At 45.9% G+C, this 22,495-nt stretch overlaps 6 protein-coding genes across 7 annotated transcripts; 1 reads left to right on the top strand and 5 right to left on the bottom strand.

Moving 5' to 3' along the window:
• Positions 1 to 4,653: 4,653 nt before the first annotated feature.
• On the bottom strand, positions 4,654 to 5,768 carry GL218_02528 (2-methyl-6-phytyl-1,4-hydroquinone methyltransferase; the record flags this gene model as incomplete). The annotated part of the gene is made up of 3 exons (XM_033579050.1): positions 4,654 to 4,813; positions 4,869 to 5,546; positions 5,620 to 5,768. The coding sequence occupies 3 exons, from the start codon at positions 5,766 to 5,768 to the stop codon at positions 4,654 to 4,656; spliced, it is 987 nt and encodes a 328-aa protein (XP_033438304.1).
• Positions 5,769 to 6,868: 1,100 nt separating this feature from the next.
• GL218_02527 (uncharacterized protein) lies at positions 6,869 to 9,860 on the bottom strand (the record flags this gene model as incomplete). The annotated part of the gene is made up of 6 exons (XM_033579049.1): positions 6,869 to 7,622; positions 7,677 to 8,913; positions 8,975 to 9,292; positions 9,347 to 9,411; positions 9,467 to 9,594; positions 9,654 to 9,860. The coding sequence occupies 6 exons, from the start codon at positions 9,858 to 9,860 to the stop codon at positions 6,869 to 6,871; spliced, it is 2,709 nt and encodes a 902-aa protein (XP_033438307.1).
• Positions 9,861 to 12,363: 2,503 nt separating this feature from the next.
• On the bottom strand, positions 12,364 to 14,068 carry GL218_02526 (uncharacterized protein; the record flags this gene model as incomplete). 2 transcript variants are annotated; one of them, XM_033579048.1, is made up of 2 exons in its annotated part: positions 12,364 to 13,361; positions 13,456 to 14,068. In XM_033579048.1, 2 exons carry the CDS (start codon positions 14,066 to 14,068, stop codon positions 12,364 to 12,366), a joined length of 1,611 nt encoding a protein of 536 aa, XP_033438308.1. The 2 variants fall into 2 exon arrangements, with proteins under 2 accessions (XP_033438308.1, XP_033438309.1); XM_033579047.1 differs by lacking the exon at positions 13,456 to 14,068 and having other exon boundaries at positions 12,364 to 12,924.
• Positions 14,069 to 17,448: 3,380 nt separating this feature from the next.
• On the bottom strand, positions 17,449 to 18,113 carry GL218_02525 (60S ribosomal subunit assembly/export protein loc-1; the record flags this gene model as incomplete). The annotated part of the gene is made up of 2 exons (XM_033579046.1): positions 17,449 to 17,742; positions 17,817 to 18,113. 2 exons carry the CDS (start codon positions 18,111 to 18,113, stop codon positions 17,449 to 17,451), a joined length of 591 nt encoding a protein of 196 aa, XP_033438305.1.
• Positions 18,114 to 19,341: 1,228 nt separating this feature from the next.
• On the top strand, positions 19,342 to 20,101 carry GL218_02524 (Imidazoleglycerol-phosphate dehydratase; the record flags this gene model as incomplete). Its single annotated transcript, XM_033579045.1, has 2 exons — positions 19,342 to 19,618; positions 19,689 to 20,101. The coding sequence occupies 2 exons, from the start codon at positions 19,342 to 19,344 to the stop codon at positions 20,099 to 20,101; spliced, it is 690 nt and encodes a 229-aa protein (XP_033438306.1).
• A 593-nt stretch (positions 20,102 to 20,694) lies between these two features.
• Positions 20,695 to 21,544, bottom strand: GL218_02523 (uncharacterized protein; the record flags this gene model as incomplete). The annotated part of the gene is made up of 2 exons (XM_033579044.1): positions 20,695 to 21,043; positions 21,096 to 21,544. The coding sequence occupies 2 exons, from the start codon at positions 21,542 to 21,544 to the stop codon at positions 20,695 to 20,697; spliced, it is 798 nt and encodes a 265-aa protein (XP_033438312.1).
• Positions 21,545 to 22,495: the final 951 nt, after the last annotated feature.

Raw genomic sequence — 22,495 nt, 5'->3', positions numbered from 1 at the left:
GCTGATGGGGTAAGACGGAAGAGTAGGGCTAATAGGGGACTGTCCGATCCAGCTGACGCTATCAGAACTAGAATTGGCTGAAGACAACGTGGACTGGCACGGAGCAATAGGCAAAGACGATGGTTCCCCTTTTCGGATATCACTACCAGTAGTGGTGCAAGAGAAAAGTCCGGAATGCAAGGAATACAAGGAACTAGGTTCGGGTGGGTGAACGTGGTGTGTCTGCTGATTACTGTCCCGAAGAGTATTCGTGTAATTTCTTGTGTTATTGCCGTGGTGTTTAATAAAAGTCCGCCCAACTACGAAGTCGTCGATGAGGCCATTTGCAGATGGGACCGGGCTTCTTAATAACATTAACGGCAAGTCGGCATTAGGATGAGTACTAGCATTAGTTCTAGCATAAGGAAGAGCATGAGGAATACCAAGGATCCTGGTTCCGTATGCCTTCGTTCTCAGACCTCCATTCGTTGCCGCCAAACGACCGCTAACACGGAGCCGTGTAAGCTGTGACAAGGGCGAACTGGGGTTTCGTTGGGGTTTCATAGGGGATCAAACACTAGGTCTAGATCGCTGTAGTATTTTTCGTTATTAGTTCAGGAGCCCAGGAGCCCAGGGGGAGCTAAGGGGGGCGGCTGATCGGCAAGTTACGGAACGAATAAGAAGAGAGGGAAAGGTAAAAAAGGGTATATTCGGTACGAGAGTACCAATGAAGCACGGCCGTACCGAGATTCGCGTAGTTTGGGTATCCTCCAATCGAAAAAAAATTTTTTAATACTTTATCATAAGTGGAAAGCAACGTAAAAAAAAGCGTTGTAAATCAATTAAAGCAACGTCCGAAACGGGCAACTGGTAAAGTTTTGGAGAAGTATGTAGGAGTCGATGTAGAACAACACTAATAGACCTAATGATAGAAGAAGAAGAAAAAAAAGATATTCTAAGTCAAGATTGACAGACACTCACCAAATTTCCGGTTTTTTTCTTATTTCTAAGAAAGATAAACGGAAAATTTTTGTTGGGATCCGATCAAGGGGAAATCAAGAGACTGCCGTACGAATGTACGCCGGTACCTACATATCTACCTACATACAGCATACATGGTGGTGTGTGTAAGAGCATCTAAAAGTATGTACGGATCCGTAGTACAGACAAGCATTGCACACCGTAGGGTTATCCCATAAGGTCATGACCTCCATAGAATACTCTCCATATTGGAATATGTTAGGCAGTTATTGTACGTACTAAAAAACTAAAAAAGAAGGATACGCCAAAGAAGGAAAGCTTAGCAGTTCGTAATTGGGCCCGGGGAACGATCCTTAGGACTACCTAGGACTAGCCCTGAAGGACTAACTGACTTCTAGTGGGACGTGGAACCCCCTTCATACCTAAACCTACTACATATGTATGTATGTACATAGTAAAGGTAAGTAAGTATGTAGCTAAGACGAAGGAAGGGTTGTTCACCGGCTGCCTTCACATGTCCAAGCCTGCCAAGTTACGACGTTGAGAGAGTATAAGCGCTACGTGTACGGTATGCGGACTTGGGCATTATTCATGCCTATTGCTTCATCCTTTCTGTGGCTGGTTATGGTACGATTACTCTGCAGGGCTTCATCCCCAAGAATTGCCACGAAACGCCTTCTCGTCAGCGACAGCAAGATTCACGAAATTTCTAATGTAAGAGGTATATGAGTGTGTGTGGTGTACGAGTGTACCTATGACATGTCGCAACACGGACTCCGAAAAAGTTTGGGGTGCATCGGATTCTCCCTGATCCTTGACGTTGCATGTCCGTCGATCCCGCAGTCCCGACTCTTGTGACTGGTCCGAGATACAACCAATTGAGCTCTATCTCCCCGTCCCTGCATAAGTCGGATTTGCGACTTGGGACCGTCCAATGTTTCTGATTTGATTTCGATAACGTACAGGTTAATCTAGCATTTCCAACCCGTCTTAGATGGTTCGTGCCCTTCCTCTTCTCGCCCTTCTCAAAAGTTGGGGATGATCATATTAAAAGAGGCTTCCCTTTGCAAGATCCTGTGATCCATCAACGGTTGGAGGCCTTAAGGACGAGGATTCGGGGATAAGAGGGTATATGGCATTTCCAAATGGAAATAACAGGAGATCATAACTTGAGATATTGTATGATTGACTAACTAAATCATGCCTCTCTCTGCTGTTACACGCGTAAGTAATGTTAGGTATATCAAGGTGCCCAAGCAAACTCCTTTACTTCACCATGGCCCCCGTTCATTTTAAAAAACTTTTTAGCTTCTGGAAGTCCAATCCAGGGCCAGCCCGAAATTGATCACGATATTGCAAGGTATGACCGCGCCGAAGGATGGGGCTGACAGGGCTGACGAATCTTGTACAAACCCTTGTAAGGGACCCGGATTCTTCCGATCTGAAAATGCCACGAGGCTTGGGTTTTACCGACTGGGTGCGTGGCAGGCGTGGCTAGTTTTACCCGTCTCTACCTCATAGAGAATTTTAGTTGCTGTAAGTCTATGTATTAACAGCCTCACCGAGCTCTAAGTCAAGACTACCTACCTATCAACTAGATTGATACATCAGATTCAACAAGAATTTCAAGATGACCGAAGCATACATGAGAGCTATATGTAGTATGTTCATCATATCATCAAATTCGTCGGAAGAAATAGGGAATACATTAGTCGTCATTACTTCAATTTCCTTCGGATTAGTACTTGAAATACGGCCATTATTTCTTTTGGGCTCTTCCCGTCCGTCTGATGAACCCGCCCAGCCTGTCAGTGTCAGTGCCCTACCGTCGTCCAATCTCTCTCCACTTCCAAGCCCAAACCCAAGCCGCCGAGCATGGAGAGCATGGAAAAAGTCTCCACTGAGCTCAAACACAGATTCACCGTCACCCTCACCGGGAACCCTACGGTTTTTCCATCTTTCATGCAGCTTAACCGTCCCCACTTGGTTATCAAATCGAGCTTCTCCAGACTGCGGGAGGATACAGACAAGCATTTTGTAGGTCTAGGCTAATTATTCGGAGTCGTAAAGCTCCATTTCGACGTGCGCATGACCGCGCTCGAGCCTAATGAGAAATCCACAATACCCGCCTACCTCGAGGCCTAGCTTCCCGGCAACGGTGAGCATTTTTCAATATCGTGACTAACAAAGTGGCCTTTGCCATGGCCGCGATCGTAGCGCTTGCTTCTAGAAAGTCGTCCGAATACATATATTCGGTCAACGACTAGCGGTACTACTACATACATGTAGCCGTGCCCGCACTGCAGCTCGTCTATCGCTCTGCTGTCTCAGGGTGCACCCTGATTTCTTGGCTTTTGAGCTTGTCTTGACTCTTTGCTTCTTAATTCATGGCCCTTTAATGGACAACAGGGCAAACTTCTTCATATCGTAACGTGCCAATGGCTTAGGCAATCAGGAGCTTGTTGCTCGAAGTTTCAGAAACTCTCAGTCTCATTGGCATGTGCCTTTTACTGATACAAAGGCACATTATCACATTTATGTGCCGAAATCTCGTCAGCTATGCTGTTATAATTGTTGCCGGATAGAGATCAGCATTCACTGATTCCCCATCACTGTCTCGGTGTTAGGCAGAATAGTCATGATGCGGCTAAATATTTCGCGGAGCTCAAAACACATATTACGTTAAGATAGACCGAAAATTTTAGGTCCAATTTCCGCTAAAATGTGACGATGCCGTCATTTTCTAAAAAGATATATATGTTCTACCAGTAATCATGGCCTTATTGGTAACTCCAATATATAGGAATAGCACTAGAGCCACGCCGGTCTCTGTTTCACAGAAAGGATCGTCACCGAAAACTTTTAAGTCTCGGGATGTTACGGCGAAAAAAAACTCTGCTCCTCAGTGGTATTCCTTATTTCAGATGAACTTCTATCTTAGTAAGTATTCGACTCGGCTAAGCTTCCAAGACGAATTTAGCAACGCTATGTTGTATTCTGACATGAAACCTCCAAGCATGAGACACGATTAAATTTTTACAGCTCAACGGCGTTTCTTTGACTTGCGATATTGTCCTCGGTTGCTTGCCTAACCTAATATAGCTCATAGCTTGTGGTTTTCACCGTATTACTCGAGTCTATGTGAGAAGACCGGTCCTTACTACACCTAGGCATTCCTAATAGTGGCGTCTCATAAAGAACTGAACAATATCGTCGCCTCATGTAATAATAAACATTATGTAGGAACCCAAATTACAATGCCAGGTTATAGAATTTCGCAAGGCTTCTTAGAACCTACTACTTAAGCTATTAGGCGTCACAGACAATATACGTACCTACCTAGGTACCTATCCTATTCAACTAAATAGCCAATGGTCAATGGATAATGCAGGATTAACGAGGCTTCCCCTTTGTTCGCCTACCTGGGCACTGTATTCGGATTGTCTAAGGGTCAAAGGCTCTGTATTAGTGAATACATCTACCCCATATACGAAGTTTTTCCTCATCGTCCGATAAGATATGTGATCATATGAGTAGCTTAAGTAGTAGATATGTCGCCATGTTACTTTATATCTTCATACTTAATCTTTATATATCGGTTAAGGGATGATAGCTATGTGCACTCACCCTACCAGTCTCACAGCCAACATATATATATCCAACTCCGCCCCGTCTATCATCACGTTTTCACACTTAAGGTTTCTCAAAGCACATGACCGCATACCTAAACGTCCCATTTGCATAGCCTCTCCTCATCGCCCTAAATGCCTGCAAGAACGCAAGGCCGTCTCTACCTTGAGATATGGCGAAGGCCCAGAGCGAAGGCGAGGAAACAAGAGACCATGAAATATCCCTATATGTGACAATTAGACCACGAATTTACAATAGCATAACTTGAAGTAGCTTACCACGTCTTAGCCACATCCTTACTTATATCAACCGGCTCCTTGCGAGCTCGGAACCCTGCCTGCGTCGCCAGTGCAACATACTCGTCCGCGGTATAGAGCCGGGGAAGTAACATGCCGTCTTCAATGGGCTTGATGTCAGCACTCTCTTGCTCGGGCGATAGAATCGGCGCCTTAAACCAATCGGCGATAACGAGCAATCCTCCACTCTTCACCAAGGAAAACGATGAAGAAAAGAAAAGTTCCTTATTCGGCAGATGCGACAGCGCCTCCGATATCCAGACGCAGTCAAACGTCTCCGCTTCACCGGCAGCCGGACGGAAGTGATCCAGCATCTTCTCGGCATCGAGCTCGAGGAAGCGAACCTTACCTCCCTCCTTCCCCGCCTCATCGGCATACTTCGCGAAGCTTCCCGGAGGAGGCGCGGCACCACCCGTCTCTGTCGCAGTCACCTGCCTCGCGATCTCGACCTGCCTTCCGCTGATCGTAATGCCCGTGACCGTGCAACCGCGCTCGCGCGCAAGAAAGCGGCTCGTGCCGCCGACGCCGCAGCCGACATCCAGGACCTTAGCGCCAGCGGGAAGAGCCGAGATCTCCAGCAGATAGTTAATAAGATTGACCTGGGCCTGCTCCTTGGTCTCGTTGGCGGACTTGAAGAGGCCGTGGTGGATGTGTTGGCCCCTACGGATGAAGAATGGGCCTGGCTTAGCTGCGCACCGGAAATAACGACAAAAAAATGAGAGGCGGGAAATACCATAACGAGTAGTAGTAGTCCGACGCGATTTCGTAGTGCGTCTTGATCCTGTCCTTCAGCGAGTCGAAGGACCCGTGGGCCTCAACGCTGGGGATCTCGTGCTGATCGCCGGGGTGGAGTTGGGGACTTGATGCTTCGTGTTGAGCCATGCTTGATAGGTGTAGATATGTATCTAATGTATATATGTATGTACCTCCTTGGGTTGGTATGTCTTACAAGTTCTATGCACAGATCGGATTTAGATAAGAAGAGGAAAGTTGTCTGGGGAGAAGTGAGGCAGAAGAAAAGTCACACGACAAGTAAGTGGCATACCTACCAGTGCCCAGGTATTTGTTCAAAGAAGCTATTCTGGTGAGGTTTTCAATAGATATGGGCCGAAGCAACGCTAAGGCAAGCAACTGGGATCTTGGCTGCATATCACGTACATATTGCTGAGCGCTTGTGACGAACTCCGAAACGTTGAATCGTCGTTGTGCCTTTCGCCTAATCTGCAATTGGTTACATCATGATGAAACCGACAGCAGAATTATGGCGGTTCTCTTGGGGATTTAACTATGCTGAGCTTTTTTTGGCTTGTGCACTTGCATAAATACCTGTACTTGTAGGCCACCTACCTGTTATACACATATGTATAGCTGAACTATATAGGTTTGGTACACACAACAGGACTCATAGAATAAATTGAGGATAATCTTTTGAATAACTAGTTTAGATAACATTATATTGATTCATAAACATACACTCAAGAGTTGAGATATATGTTACCAAGCAGGCCATTTACAACGTCTCGTCTCAGGCCGTTGAACAGAACGGAAATGCGCCGTATAAACGCCACCCCATACCGCTTCCCATACGTATAAAATAAAATAAAAAACCATAGATAAGCAAATTCAAACTCCTCATGAGGTTACCTGCTTAGACAGTAGATCTAGTTCTTAAACATCATCGGCCAAAACAGCAACGTCAGTCCGAATAGTCAAATCCCTTCAAATTCCCCCCAGCCTCATTTCCCTATACTTTTTTAGAAAATCACAACCCCCCCACGCCTGTGCTCAATTCCTCGCGTCCAATGCCCCTCACGTCCCGGATGCTTTCTCTCATACCTATCATGCTTATGCTTGTGCCTTACTCCCTAATCGAACGTAACGCTTAGACACTCGACCAATGTATTCTTTGTTTCGCGAAAAAATGTAGGGATAGCCGATAGACCCCCCGGTATGGTATTAAAGTAGTGGTAGATAGGTCAAACTCATCTCCCATTCTGCGTCGCGGACCCATTCTCGAAGCTAGGATACACGCCTCCCGTGAACTCGGCCCAATCCCAGTCGAGCCCGCCGGGCATCTGCCATAGCTCCTGTGGGAGCAACGGCTGGTATCCGCCCGCGACTCCAGGCGCGGCGGGACCCGGCAACGGCGGTGACGCGATCGGTTGTCCAAAGCCTGTCATCTCTGAGAAGTTACCGAAGTCCATAGCGTTAGGGTTCCATTCCTGCTGTTGTTGCGGCGATGGAGACGGCCAGCCTCCAGGTCCGTCGCGTGGTGCTGAGCCGTTGTTCGAGCTCGCTGTGTCCATGGGGCTAAAGCCTCCGTTTGCTGCATTATTAGCACGGTTTTGCTCTCCGTTAAATTTGGGCGATAGCTGCGAGGTTCCGGAGTAGTTGCCCGTCGGTGTGGCTGCCGATGAGGGTTGCGGCGTGCTGTATATTTGCGATGGAGAAGCTTGACTGATGGAGGGTCTCTGAGGCTCGTGACTCTTACGCTTTCGCCGATTAGTGTCGCGTTCTGCCTTATCGATGACGATCTTGGCGATGCGCTCAAACTCGGAGCATACACCGAGCATACGATGCACTCCACCAGTTTCAGCCTCTTGGCCGAGGGTGGAGAGGAATGTCACCACCAGATTCATTAGTTTTGTGTCCGACTTCGCTCGCGGGTCTAACGGGTTCTGCAGAATATTCCCGAAGAGCGTGACGAGAGCCGAGACAGGGAAGTAGAGAATAAGCCTGCAGTATGTTAGTAAGGATAAGGAGTGCGGGTATAAATATTGAGACACTCACCAAACGCAGGAAAAGTCGCCCTGCGGGATATATTTGAGGAGTTGAATACTTGCTCGGGCTGCGGATGCGCACAGAGCTGCAGATGCAAATACCCGTGGATTTAAAGGCCTGGGGTTCAAGCCCTGGATTGCGTAATTGGATAGTCGACTTGTCCAGTAGCCGTGATGTATAGACATGCGATGGATTGTAGTGAGGGCATTGTAGTAAGAGAAATGTAACATGACCACATGGAGTATTAGAGGAGTGTGAGACGCTTTTATTTCGTGTTCCGGACGGAAATCAATAGGGATGTTGTCCTTCCAAGTGTCTAGCTGTTTATCAAGCTCTCCTATGGTTTGTAACAGCTCGCCTTCTGATAACTTGGTGGCCTTGGTTGAATAGAGCCTCTTATAAACCTGACTTTCAATAACTGTTAATTCGCACATCGCTCGGAATAGATTCATCTTTCCCTTTCCGTCGGCAAGGGGAATGTTGCCAATATTGTCTACTGGATCGGCATCTGGGAGCTCTACATTCATGTCATCGTCATCCTGCGCTGGAGGCCGTCCGGATCGGAGACACAGATCCTTGTCCAGCATATATGCTATCCAGAACACTCGTTTCCTTTGCTCAATCTCGACCGGGTTCAGATTAAAACCACATCCGCGCTTATGCAACCCGATGCTGTGCGACAGTCTGATGGCTGCGGCAACCAGCAGAAACGACGGCTGAGGGTTGGGTGTTCCCTGCATAAAGGAGGCCATTCCGAGTAAAGCTTGCACGCTCAATAAGTCGGTATTGCGCATCGTTAATTCGGAGAAGACGCCCATGGCGTTCTTCATGTACGCCCACGACTTATCGTCCTCTTCCTGCGGTACTAGATTACTCATGACTCTAAGACGATGCGCAATGGCTAATGCAACATTCAAGCTAGCCCACCATCCCGAACCCTGATACGGGTCATTGGAGTACTGCCTCTCAACGAGATGCATAAACGTTGGTTGGTGGAACAGCGGGAACATGCAGTTGAAGTTGTCAAAATAGTCTTTGAGCAGGGATAAAGCCTCTGGCTTAGGCGGTAATTGCCGATAAATATGACGATGGAAAAGGTCACTAAAAATCTCGGGTTTCCAGTGATTCCATTTGTGATCGTCGATGGATACTTCTGATATCATTTGTTGAAACGATCTGTCTCCCGTCTTTTCGTTTACCCATTGGATACCCTTCGGTGAGAATATAGAGAAACCCGACGATGACCCTAATACGAGTTAGCCGAATTCTATCACGGGTTATATTCGTGATTAGTTAGTGGTTAGTACCTATATATCTTGTCTCTCCGGACTGATTCGTTACTAATGAACACATCATTTCAGATAGGGACTCGACTTCTTCATCTTTAGGCCGTTCGGGTTGCGGTGAGCTATCTTTTCTATTATCACGGTCTCTAGTCGGCTCTGGGGATGTTAGGGAACTTTGAGGTGTCGATGCAAAGCCATCATGACCAGATGTCGTTTGCGACGGTGATGTAGGATTTGAAGTGGCCGCTTGCGAAGCTTGTCTCGACTGCTGGTGCTTCTCTGCGAGACGTCTTTCCAGTGTAGCTAGATCGGTTGATTCATCGTCGTCTCCAAGTAGGCCTTCCTTATATTGTGAGCCAATGCAAGGTGTATAATAAAGAACTCGGGACGTACCGGATAGCCTCAGCAAACTTTCCATGCGCCCTAAACGGTTCTCAAGACCCTCGATATACTTTGCACTATTCGTATAGGTCAGTCTCTAATCGGACTTAGTTGGACATGAACCACTCATACCCTTTAGGCGGACTTCTCTTCTTCTCGACTTGCGTGAAGACGCATTCCGTCTTATAGTTAATACAATGCGTGCACGCGGGAAGCTTTCCGTCGCACTTTATTTTCTTCTTCCGACACATATCACAAGCCTTCATTTACACAGGTCAACTTATGTACAGCTGCACAACCGAAACTGGTGATAACTCACCCGTGCAATTCTCCTTCTCTTTGCATCGTTCGGGTCATCAAGCAACGACGACGGATCGAAAGCCATTTGTGCCGCGAGTTCCGGATGTAATACGGGTAAGCCATCGTGACTATAAGTTCCGAATATCTGTGGTGGTTGATTCATCAGTTGTGGACGGTGCATTCCCGGTATCTGGAAGCCCCCGGGATCAACCCTCATGTGATCCATAGTCTCTCTTCTACGGACTTAGTCGTTGATTCGGTTGGAAGTTGTCGCTCCTGGAGATAAGAAAATCGTCGGGGTGGTTATCGAGATACACGACGTTATCGTGGGGGGGTGTTTTGGTTAATTAAGAGAGTTAATGTAAGTTGACGTTTTAGAGAAATAATCCAGCCTAGGTAACTTTCAGGTAGGTACTTTATGTGGTACTAGGATTTTGCGGATTTAAAGTGTTTCCCCATGGACAGTGATCGATCTCCTTGCCTGTCTTTATCGAAATTGCCAACGGGTCTGTCTCCAGTCAAGACTCTTAGCAAGTGCGCTATTCGCTCGGTGAATTGTCTAAGGGGGCTTGGGCCGGGTTTAAACGCCGGGTTGTATGTACAAGGCTCTGTACGATGTACTGCGGATTCGTACTCGCTTTTTTTTTTTCTTTCTAAACTTGGTATCAGATTGAAGATTTAGGCGCCAAGCACTACTAACTGAACACAAAGATATTTTAGGGACGGTAATATGTATAGCTAGACTATCATATCGCGTGGCTTAGACGTCTAGACCAATAGTTTATTAAAAAAGTGGCTTAAGGGAATTATTGGCTATTGTTATTCTTCTTCCATAGGGCGAAATAGAAGGAAGAGAAAAACAAAAAGGACTCGTAACATATGAGACAAACAGAATGGAAATTCCGTTGTCTGAGACCTTATGATGTCCGTTGGTAACGCTAGTTGACTACTGACTAGTATTGACTGTCAGGGACGTGCGAGTACTCCCCTCCTAGTCCAAACAATGATTCAGTGGGATTGAAGTTCCCCGCGAATCAGAATTCACTATGACAGCACCAAAGGGTTCTGGGGTGGTATTATGAGGGGATCCTTTCGTCCTGAGTACCGGCAGGGTATAGTATGATAGACGCTTGAATACCCTCGGATCCCATGTCCTCCCATGTCCTACAGCTTCCAAAAGTGTCTGGTCTATGAATTACAAATTACCTAGTTACCTTGTTACCTAGAGTTAACAAGATTTATGATCTTTCCGAAAAAGTGCCTATATACCAAGCCGCTTAGTTTCCCCTTAAGTTAAGACAATAGATCGTCGAGGAAGTCAAGAATTCACTCGATCGGACAAAATGATACACCAGACCCTTGAATATTAGAGAAAAGTCCCCGAGTCCTAGTTTAGCCCCTCTTGCCTTTTTTGGTAATCAAGAACACTAATGCCTTTTGTTAAGCGTCTTTTCGAAGCCAGAAACGCTATGTAGAAACGGATTTCGGAGTTTATAATTATAATATTAGTTAGATAACTAACAACAACTGAGAGAGCATTTCTTTATGAAATTCCAAGATTTGAGAGGGTATTCTACATATTTCCAAGTTAATCCAATAAGCTTAGATACGTATCTCGTCAAAATTGTGACGACATATGGTGGAAAATATCATACGATAGATAATACTTACCTAACCTAGGTATACTTATCTTAGGCACCTAAGGTATTCAAGTATCATCAGAACGTTTGATGTCAGAGGCCGCCAACTACATGCACATGGTCGATAAGCTTCAATCCTTCCCCAGCACTAGGTTACGTGCATCCCCACCCTTAGACTTGATCGCCTTGCAGAAGTGACCTTGGTTTCATCCACCTAGGTAGTATGGGATGAAGAATCCAGTCTAGACTCAACACCCAAGGGGGTGACGAGATCTATCTACAAGCGTATGCGTTAGCGTTACCCGGGGTAAAGATAGACGGCATACGGATCCGTAAACACCAACGAACTTGACTCCGTCACCTCGTAACGGTATGGTGACATAGACATACCGATTTGTAATAACAGGCCAAAGCGTCAACGGAATCGCGGATAAGAGGCCAAGTCGTGTTTCATAACCGTCTCAACAGGTACTTATCTTTACAAACCCCTCCGTTAATCATATTAGGTAGTGAGATGCGATGCACGCTTGTGCTTAGGAATAAATGCTTCGTATGTAGCAACGTAAATTCATAGTGAAGGATTACTTCTTAAACTATACCTAATGGGAATAAACTAACTTCAGATCCATACACAATCGACAAGCTTATTCCATCGGCATAATAAGGCAAGTCTTTCCACTCAAGTCCTGAAAACGGTTATAACACAAGATCCGAAATGATATAGATAAAATATGTTTGATGACAATTATGCTTGATTAGGAGCAGACCACAGAGGAGATAGCTGCCGCAACCTCAACTCCCAAATATCGTGCTCTCATTGTCGTTATCCAGCCCGAAGGTCTGGAACGACATTTGACTATTTACAAGAAATGGTTTACATCTGACGCAGGGCCGAAAGCTATAAAAAAAACTAGCCTTCTATCCCTTTCCCCTATAACCCCTTGGAGTTTTTATTTCATATATCAACGCCAACCCGATGCCGTGACGAGTATATGTCGACACAGAATAACAAACAGGTATCATCACAATAAAAAAAAAAGCGAAATGTACACAAGCAAAGATGAAAAAGCAGGGTATCTATCCAGGGGGTCATAACTCCTCGGTAAACCGGGAAGCTGAACCGTGGGAACGACTCGACCCATCGTGAGAAGGGTGGGATCGTCCAAGTGGATCTCGAGGAGGCTCAAGTTCTGAAACAGGACTGAAAGGTACCTGCTCCGTCTTTGGGGTGCGGGCCGGCCCCGGGTTGAAGACCGGGATTCCGCTTTCCGGCCGCATCGGGGCACCCACAGCTAGCCTAGTCGGTGCGAGCCCACCGCCTAATCCAGGGAAGGCCGAGTCTCGATAATCAATGGACTGATCACTTAGGATAGTATCCCGGGGATCCGAATAACCATCCCCGCCGAACTGAATAACCGGAGGTAATTTCCTCCCAGAAACCTTAGAAAATCCTCGTTCGCCCCCATCCGAAGAGGCGGCACTACGTCCGGAGAAGTGTTTATACCCAGTCAAGCTGGCGAGAGCCGCGGGAATTGCAAAGGGAACCGAACGCCGTCGTGTTTCAGACATACCGCCCTCTCCTCCTCCGCCGGGACCGGAATTTCCAACCAAACCGCCGCCGGGGCCTCGTTCACTCGTGGAGCCTCGCATGAGCTTAATGGTGTTCTGGCGTTTCTTCCATCGAAGAAGGAAGAGAGCAAGAATCAAAATACCTGCAAGTGCAGCCACACCTCCTAGAACGCTTCCTGCGACCGTGGCCGCCTCGGGTCCATTTGAAACGGAGTCGTCATCGGTCGCTACGGCGCTCGAAGATGATGGTTGTGCATTGCCAACGCCAACAGTACCGTCTCCCGTTTGGGTAGGTACTCCCCAAGAACCAATAGTAGTCGATGTGGGGTTGGAGCGAGTGGTAGTCGTTGGCGAGGAGGAAGAAGAAGTAGTAGTAGTAGTAGCAGTAGAAGAATCAGAATCAGACGATAGTACAGTACTAGCTGATGACTCAGACGACGAGGAATTAAACCCCTCGATGGAAAATGAAGGTAGCAAAGTAGAACTAGTACTATTGGGAGAAAGAGTGGACGAAGAAGCTACGTATATGTTAGAAACCAATAACAAAACGACAACGACGGGGAATTATTTATAGTCGTAATAGTTAATAATAATTAAAAATAAGAGACTTACATTGGGTTGTGTTAGTCACGCCAGCCAAGGATGGGAAAACGGGAGAGCCTGATAAAGGAGTGGACGTCAAAGGCGAATAAGATAATGTGGGAAAGATAGTAGGCATCGAAGACTCCGACGGTGCTACGGTCGGGTCTATCGTGGGGATGGAAGTCGAAGAGAGGCTGTCGCCTTCATCGTCGCTGGTTCCCGGGGAAGAAGTAGGTAAACCTAGAGCAGAACTCGAAGTCGAAGTCGAAGTCAAACTCGAACTTGAACTTGAACTTGTTGTGCTCGTCGGGTCGACACTAACGTCGGGTTCGGAGCTAGTGATATTATAGCTGGACGACGCAGGTGGTGTCGATTGGGATGGCGTGAGGGTCTGGGTAGTAATTGGGACACCGGCGGAATCGATAAGCTCAAGAACGGAAACGGTCGTGACGATTATAGTGGGTTCCGAATCGGTGCGTTTGTGGCCCCTTTTGTTACTGTTTTGAGAACGAGCGTGGTGGGTGTGGTGAGTACGGTGGTGGTAATGATGGTGGTGGTGGCTTTCTCTGGAATTGTGAAAATGATTGTGTTGATGTACGTCTCGGGTCTGAGGGAGTGAAGACCCCGAGACTGGGGTTGTCATCGCGCGTGGCGGTGAATTGGAGAAATACGAGCTTTTTTCTCAAAGTGCGTGCGTGCGTGTAAGCGTGTGTACTAGAATACTAGTTTTTTTTTTAGAGGCAGAGTCGGATTCGCTGGTGGGTTTTGGGGGCGCGGTTCGCGGTTTGCGGTTCGCTGCTTGGGATAGACTCGTTTTTTTGGCCTGACTAAAAAAAAAAGGCTGCGATTGACTGGCTGGCTGGCAGGTAAAAGAGTGAAAGAGAATGAATGCGTTAGTTAGGTTGCTGATCGTCCAGAATAGCATCCCATCATTATCGTATTATTATCGTCCCCTATTCCTACTTCTTCGATCTTTGTAGTCCTTCTATCGTTGCCGGATCCTCATTGTTGGCGCGAAAGGCTCTGGAACCGAAACATCGACACCCACAAGCGACGAACGGTCGGCCGGACGTTAAGGTGAGGATAAAGAGAGGTAAAGGAGAGGAGAGAAATTAATGAAACCCGACGGCGGGAGCGTTTTTGATAATATGTTTGCCAATCCAAAAATTAAAATGAGATACTTCTCATCAGTGGACACCCCCCCGAGCATCGTTAGCTTCGTCGGACGCTCGACATGACACTGAATTTGGGGGCCTGTCTCGCTGTAAATGGACGACAGTGCTGGAAGGGTGATGCTGCTCATTTCGCTTGGGCTGAGCGTTGTCCCTCTGACCAGGGGGTCATAAACATACGGACCAATCATACTTAATAGCTACGGACAAGGACATGGGCAAGCCCTTCTACGATTGGTCCGCGAGACGGGGATTTCTTTACAAACATACGGGCATCTCTTGCATCCTCATAGGTCATCACCAGGTCGTTGTACCATTTCATGACGTTTTATCTCTTGAGAAGCCCCTTTTTTAAGACTTTTTTTTTTATACATATCATTATGGTGGATATCAACTTGATTCAATAAGTTGGTATTGTAAGATAGAATATAGGTAGAATATAGGTAACTATATAAACCGTGATATACCAAAACATTAGTGCTTGCAAGGGCAGACGAATATAAATGTACTTCTCGATACCCCCAAATCAACATGCCAAGCCTGTAACCAATGCAGGAACACGAAGTTTTAACTGCAGTAGGTTGGAAACCTAAATCCGCACAAGGTTAGCCACAGGTAAGCAAGATAGAATCATGATTCGATCCATTCGCGTGTAGCCGCCATATGCAAACCACCCGGTCCATCGTAGATTAGACAAGTTATGGTTGGCGGGTAGCAGAACAGCTCGTATTCCTTGGTGCAGATCTACCTGTTAGAAAGCCACGCGATTGGAATTGATTGATTCCTATGACAGATAAATGATTCATGACTGCGCTCGTATCACCACTCCTACTATATACAAAAACTCTCACATCTTCCTTCTCCTCATCTTCTCCTATGTACTACCTATTGTTACTTTTTATTTTTTTAAACTGAGAGGACCGGCCCAGTCCGTAGTCTGTTTGGTCTACTCAGATCGGTCTGGGCTTACGGCCTAATTTAGATGGCGTCAGGGTCCCCCAGGCCAAACGGTGGGCCGCCTTATTTATACCGCGGGTGCTTACGCGCAGCTCTGGTACTTGGCTTTTCCAAAATCATCTTGTTTTAGGGGAATTGCGTCATAATTTATATGAGATTCTCCGGTAATGGGGTCAGTAAAATCTAAAATCTAAAATCTAAAGTAGAAAGAAAAATAAGATTGTTTACTTTAAATAAGATATCAATGTTTACTTGAGTAAAGGAAGGGATACGTACGCACTTATATAAGGTAAGCATTAGTTATGTTGTTGTGAGACCACGAATCTTAAGCTAGGATGTTCCTAGTTTAGTACAAACTGCCCTCTATATTAGCTTCGGTCTACGCCCTATTTTTGCACCAGTCCGCATGCCATATACGCACTATCGTCGTGTCTAGACTCGTAACAACATGAGATTCGTCGCTTTGTCTTTATGACCTAACTAAATGATATCTAGCATCTTACGAGCGTACGTTGCTTGTGTTTCAACATCTTGCTACGTGCGAAGCTTACAATTCATGTTTTTCAATATTAACTATCCAAAATGGGTAAGTAAAAAGAGTACCGTAGTATTATAGTCTTGAATAGGGCTATTACACAACAATACCTTTCGCATGCACACTAAAAGAGACTGTCTCATCGCATCGTATATAGTGTAAGTGGCTTGCCAATAATGGCGCTTATGTAAAGTCGTCTCTTACTGAAGAACCGAATTCATGGTTAGTCTTCGATTAACCTCGGATCTTACAAGAAAGAGATAACTAAACACTTTAAAACACGAAGTGCTAAATCTGATGAAGCTATCGAATTTTTCTTATATTTAACATTCTCCAATTAGGGAGGTGATACAGATTTAGAAGAGTATCACCTTATAATAAGAGTAGTTGTGATACGTGTTGCTAGTTTTTGTTGATGATTAAATCTCACTTTTCAACCTAAAAGAGAAGCCAATAGCGCTTTACGGCAAAGTAAAACAATAGATCTGCAAATAGGCTTGTTAGTAATGCAGCCTCACCCACCGAATAATAGGTCAATTAGAAACAAATCTCTCAGTTCGCTCGGACAACTTCATAATAGGAGCATAATTACTAGAACTTTTTCTTGCCATTTCCATCAACAGAGCTACCTACTTGCATACAAAGATAGGTACATATCAAGAAACTACCTAGGTGGTTACTTAAGAAACATCGAGAATATCAAAAGCGACATATTAACAACCTACCTAGGTAGATACCTAATAATGACAATCTATTGCTAGAAAATCAAAGGTGTTTAAACTATGCTTAATATTAGAGAATCCCCAAACATTACCGTCTGTTTTAAGCTTAGGTAAAAAGCCTGTTATATGTTCGAGTTGCATTGTTCTCGAATCCACCCTCGAAACTCTCATATAAGGCAAGACCTAACATCATTAAATTCGATAATCTTATGAGCATCTACCCATACTTATCTACCTTAAGTACCTGTTTACTTGGGACGACTCGCAACTTTTGAAGTGTTTAGTTTAATTAAATTACTACTTGGACATTTCTTGATGGGCCTTGATTATGTCGGTGGTAGTGAAAAGCCATGTCGTCGGTTCGCATACCCTTCTAAGCTACATCCCGAGCGTAAGGCGTATGCTTGAGGAAATAATATGATTGGGACTGGAACCATCTTCTAGTTGTATGATAAACTAACTCGCGTAGCTTGGTTGAACCCATGCACATAATAATAGCCGTATTAATTTCGTCCTAGGGGTATCACGAAAATGCTTTGATGCTAATTTTATCGATCAATGCTCGTATTTTCTCGGGGGGTAGCCCGAATCAACGCCAAAACGCCGTCCAGTCATTCATATTCCCATCCAAAATCTCCTAGGCGAACGATACCCTCTTCTTCTTGGGTTTGGTGGCCTTGGTCCCAGCAGATGCGACTTCCTTGATTCTATCGCCGTCGTCGTTCTCATTAGGCTGCTTAGTCCTCTTCCTCTTTCTCCTCAGCGAGTCCTTGGTCTCGTCGAGCTTTGCCTTTTTCTCATCCTCTTTCTTCTCCGCTTCGACCCTTCTCGCCTCGCGTATTTCTTCCATCTGCCGGGCCTTGATCATCTTGGATTCGATCTCTCCATCCTTGTCGGCCTGAACCATGGCTAGAATCGTATTCATGCTTTCCTATTGGCGCAGCGACACATGTTAGCACTAATTCGTTGGCTGAAATGGAATAATCATATGCGAACTGGCCGTACCTTGTCGTCTACGAAGACTTTGCCCTTCTTCTTCCCTTTAGGTTTTGTAACTCCGACCGGGGTCACCATATTCAATTCTGGAATACCCAATTCCTTCTCTGAGTAGACCCTCTTCTTTTTCTTCCTCAGTAGGTCAGGTGTGTTTTTCCCTCTTACTTGCTTCGAAAGCACCGGTCCCTTCCGTTTTGACTTGACGATGCCATCTGACGGACCTCCTTTTGACGATTTACTGGAACTTATACCGGATTTATTCGCGGCATGCTTATTTTTGACTGTTTTTGTTCTCGAAGGCGCCATTTTTACAAAAGTTCTGATGCGACAAGATGTAGCTTGAAGACTTTGGTGCAACCTGCAGATTGTAGAAATAAAATTGTACTTTTACTTATCAGCGATAAGAGATAACCATACAGGTAGCGCAACCCACTTACTCAATCAGGAAAAGAATTAGCTAATAAAGCCGCCATCTGTTTAGTTGCGAATTCATATGCTTTAGCACGCTTAAGTAACTTAATCTAATGAATGTAAAGTTGAAGCCGTATGTTTTTGTTTATTTTTATCATCTAAGCACATGAATATGCCTTTTTAATGGCTATACCAAGTTGTTAAATGTCAGCGAGCTTACACACGACACACAAAATGCATATGCCAACTTCCCATTAACGCACGAGTCAGGAGATACATTCCTCTCCTCTTATCCTAAATAGACTACCTATCCCTCATTAATAAGTGGATTTTACCAGATGCCTCAATGCTAGGTAGGTATATTATGTTTCATATATGATTTAACAAATAGCTCTAGCTACAGCACCTCTAGGACAGAATATGCGGCTTAAGACAGGTAACCTAAGTTTTAAAGAATAACACCATTATACCAAAAAGCAAAAAGTAAAGGTGGTAATCTAACTACAAGTTTGTTCGCGGCCGATCATCAGCATTTATGCTTAAAGCATAACTTAAAGCCATGGGCTTTACTTTGAACTCAATGTACCCTGGCCTTCGGGACGGTCCGCTCATCGACGTATTCGAGTATACAACGTCGTAAAGGGTTACGTTACTCATATTTACCCAAATAGAGCAATAATTCCAGCAAAAAACAGTGTAGGCCATTTATATGCTTCCGTAGGGTTTAACGCTTGAAGCTATTGGTGTTAGACATACCTAAAGCTTACGAAGGATCTTCCGCAAGAATTCGTCGGTCTCAAGCTTTCGAAGCTACTCCAATCAAGGTCCATGGAAATGCTAACGGAGTGTTTTTATTGCTTTTTTGGTTGGCCAGAATATACGTTATAGTCGATATACCCCACTGATCGACAGAGGCTTTATGGTGGCCTGCAGGTGAAGTAGCGCTATAGAAAACCCTAAATCGAATAATTAGCTTTATAACGATTGGTCAATCGTCTGACGCTATAGCTTTCGCCTTCGCATAAGCCGATCCTCGGCGGATCAAAAAAATTACAAGTTAATACATTTACAACTTAGAAAACTAAAAAGTTAACTCGGGAACAAACGACATACCTAAACGAAAATGGGTTCCGAGAAAGCTACCCCGCGATGGGCAGCGTTTACCCGCGACACCAACGAGACCAAGATTCAGCTGGCTCTGAACCTCGATGGCGGGGCATTTCCTGAACATACCGACCCTCGCCTACTAACGTCCGTCGCCGAGGGCCATGCCAGCCAGTCGAGCAAATCGCAATCCATCAGCGTAAACACAGGCATCGGTTTCCTCGATCACATGCTCCACGCCCTGGCCAAGCACGCCGGCTGGAGCTTAGCCCTGGCGTGCAAGGGCGACCTCCATAGTACGAGCCCGCCCAACAACATGACATGATGAAGAACGAAGACCCGCTGACGAAGAATAACATCGCAAAGTCGACGACCATCACACCGCAGAGGACGTGTGCATAGCGCTTGGATACGCCTTCGCGAACGCGCTGGGCAGCGCCACGGGCCTAGCACGCTTTGGCTCGGCGTATGCGCCGCTTGACGAGGCGCTCTCGCGCGCCGTCATCGACCTATCGAACCGGCCGTATAGCGTCGTTGAGCTCGGTCTCAGGCGCGAGAAAATCGGCGACTTAAGCACCGAGATGATCCCGCATTGTCTACAGAGCTTCGCCCAGGGCGCCCGCGTTACCCTACACGTCGACTGTCTGCGGGGCGAGAACGATCACCATCGTGCCGAGAGCGCTTTCAAGGCCCTTGCTGTTGCCATCAAGCAGGCTACTACTAGGATACCTGGGAAGGAGGGCGAGGTGCCAAGTACGAAGGGAACTTTGAGCGTATAGTTGCTTAATATAAATGGTTAAACTTCTAACAACAGATATATTTACATACCAAAGTCTTCATGATGATCTAATTATCTAGTTGTTTAATATCTACTAAATTCGAACCTCTACGATGGTCTTGAATAGCCCTTTCCCCTTTGCTCTTCGACATGTCATCTACATCACATATTCTCTTTATTCTCATATCTTACGTTGACAACTTGACAGACAACCTCGAATTCATGCGACTGTTGTTATTATTTTTAACTCGTGCTTATTTAGCAAACGACGAATATATCTTGCTTCTCATTTAACTTCATTCTATTATATTCATACCAGCCAAGCAATGTTGGTGGCTAAGAGTCTTTTACGTTATATGCGTGATAGTAGACCACCAAGAAACCTAACGCGATCATTACGATTCCGCCACAATGTTCCCAGCCATGTCTAGCAATCTCATTAATATTCATATACATAGGGCAGCGAACGACAGCATCCCACATGCTAATCCCGTATAGGGTATCACTCCCAGTTCATACATATTTTTCTTTTTGAAAGGTACCGTTCCCCTCACGTTCATGAACAAACTCCTCCGTTAGAAGAGCAGTGCGCGTTTAGTAGCGGTAACCAGCCGGTGTAGTATGCGCCGTCGCAGTGCCGGTCTCGGGGTATGCGACTTGACCGTCGTACTGGTATTTGTTATTGTGCACCCCATTTTCATGACCGACAGCCGTAGCCTCGGTGTTATAACTCTGACGCATCTGGTCTGGGTGGGTGTGCTCAGGCAAGATGTTAGGGTTTGGGCTATCTACAGTCTTCTTTCGGCGGAATAGTCCGAATATGCCTCTCCGCCCGCCGTAGCCCGACGTGTAGTTGTTGGCAGGACTAGGGCCAAATCGCTGTTCCTTGCGTCGGTGGCGGACGAGGACAACCTCAAGAAGAGCAGAGAAGACGAAGAAGACACTGATATATCGGTCAGTAAGTTATACGAACAACCCGGAACAAGAACACTTACACTGCTACAATCGAGACGGCTAGACAAGCAGTTTCCATCTGACAAACTTGTTTATAAGTAGGGTGCTGATTGTCGATCAAGTCCTCAGCACGACCGGTGCCAAAAAGCGTATCGACCGTGCCGGTGCAACTGCTGGCTCCGGCACGAGTAGCAGTAGCAACATAGATATAGGACCCGATGAAGCAGATATCCAGCACAATGGCGATGAAAGAGGTGAATGGGTGACCAGCCAGACAACATAAGAGCAGAAGTCCGAGAATAGTATATAGTACACCGATACCCGAAATACCCTCAACGGCACGTGTCCATGTTGGTATGGGCAAATTACGGTTAGCAAGCACCGCGAGGAAGTACGAGAAAAGTGCGAGGATAAGAGCGCTGCAACCGAATTGCACGCCTCGGATGAACCATTGAACTACTTTGAGTGCGAGACCTGCTTTGGCGCCCATGATGGCGGTTGTTTGCTAAGTTGTGCGATCAAATCGCAGTTGTACGGAGTAGTACGTTGTGAAATGGGTCGGGAATTGAGGTAAGGTAAGGTAAGATGAGGTGAGTATGAGTAGAGTTGAGATGGAGAGCTTCCAGAGATTCCGGGGATAGGTTAGAAAAGGTCTAGACGCAAAAGATTTGTGCAGGAGTAGCAATAATATAAACCGGGGACAAAGGAGGAATATTGAAATAATAGGTGGGTTAGGGTGAACAAGTGTGTGTCACTTTTTCTTCTAGTCGGTCAATGAAAGGGAATTGACGTTACTCAGGATACATGAAAAGAGATATCGTTCGGGTTTTTCCACACGTTTGTATGCACTATGTACAGCAGGAGGCCGATGATAAACGCAGTTTTCTACTCGATCCAAAGCTTTGTACATACATAAAAATTAACGATGACGAATGCGGTCAGAGTTTATCCCAATCTGCGCCATTACAACAAGGTACCTCTGCCCCTCCATCTCCCTCAGTAAAGCTTCTCATTCGACGATGGCCTGTCACACTAGTGCCGATCTGCCGGCGTGACGTTGGGTCCCGACAGGGATAGAGAATGGTTATCGTCGCTGATTCGCTACGGAACCAACAAAGCCACAAACTGGCGTCATAGCTTGTGGCTTCGGCAGTGGGCAGGTTTGGCGGTTTAGCCACACTAACAGGTAATGACGATCGTCATCCGTCTCATCCGTCGCAACAAGGAACCAGCTTATTAGTGTGTCTGTTTGTATCGAAAAGAACGTCGGATGCTTTAGCAAAGGGGGTTTCGCAGCATGTGAATTACTCTTAGTTAAGTTAGAGTACCTAGCCTAACTCCCTTCTTAGAAATTATGGATTCATTTTTTTTCCCGCCTTCAATTACATGGGGAATTTAAGAATGCGATTATTCTACTTTCATTATCTTCCATGGATATTTC

Source organism: Daldinia childiae, assembly GCF_008694065.1.
Source record: "Daldinia childiae strain JS-1345 chromosome Unknown Scaffold2, whole genome shotgun sequence".
In the NCBI taxonomy this organism is placed as follows: Eukaryota; Fungi; Ascomycota; class Sordariomycetes; order Xylariales; family Hypoxylaceae; genus Daldinia; species Daldinia childiae.
This window is presented reverse-complemented; position numbering and strand designations above follow the sequence as displayed.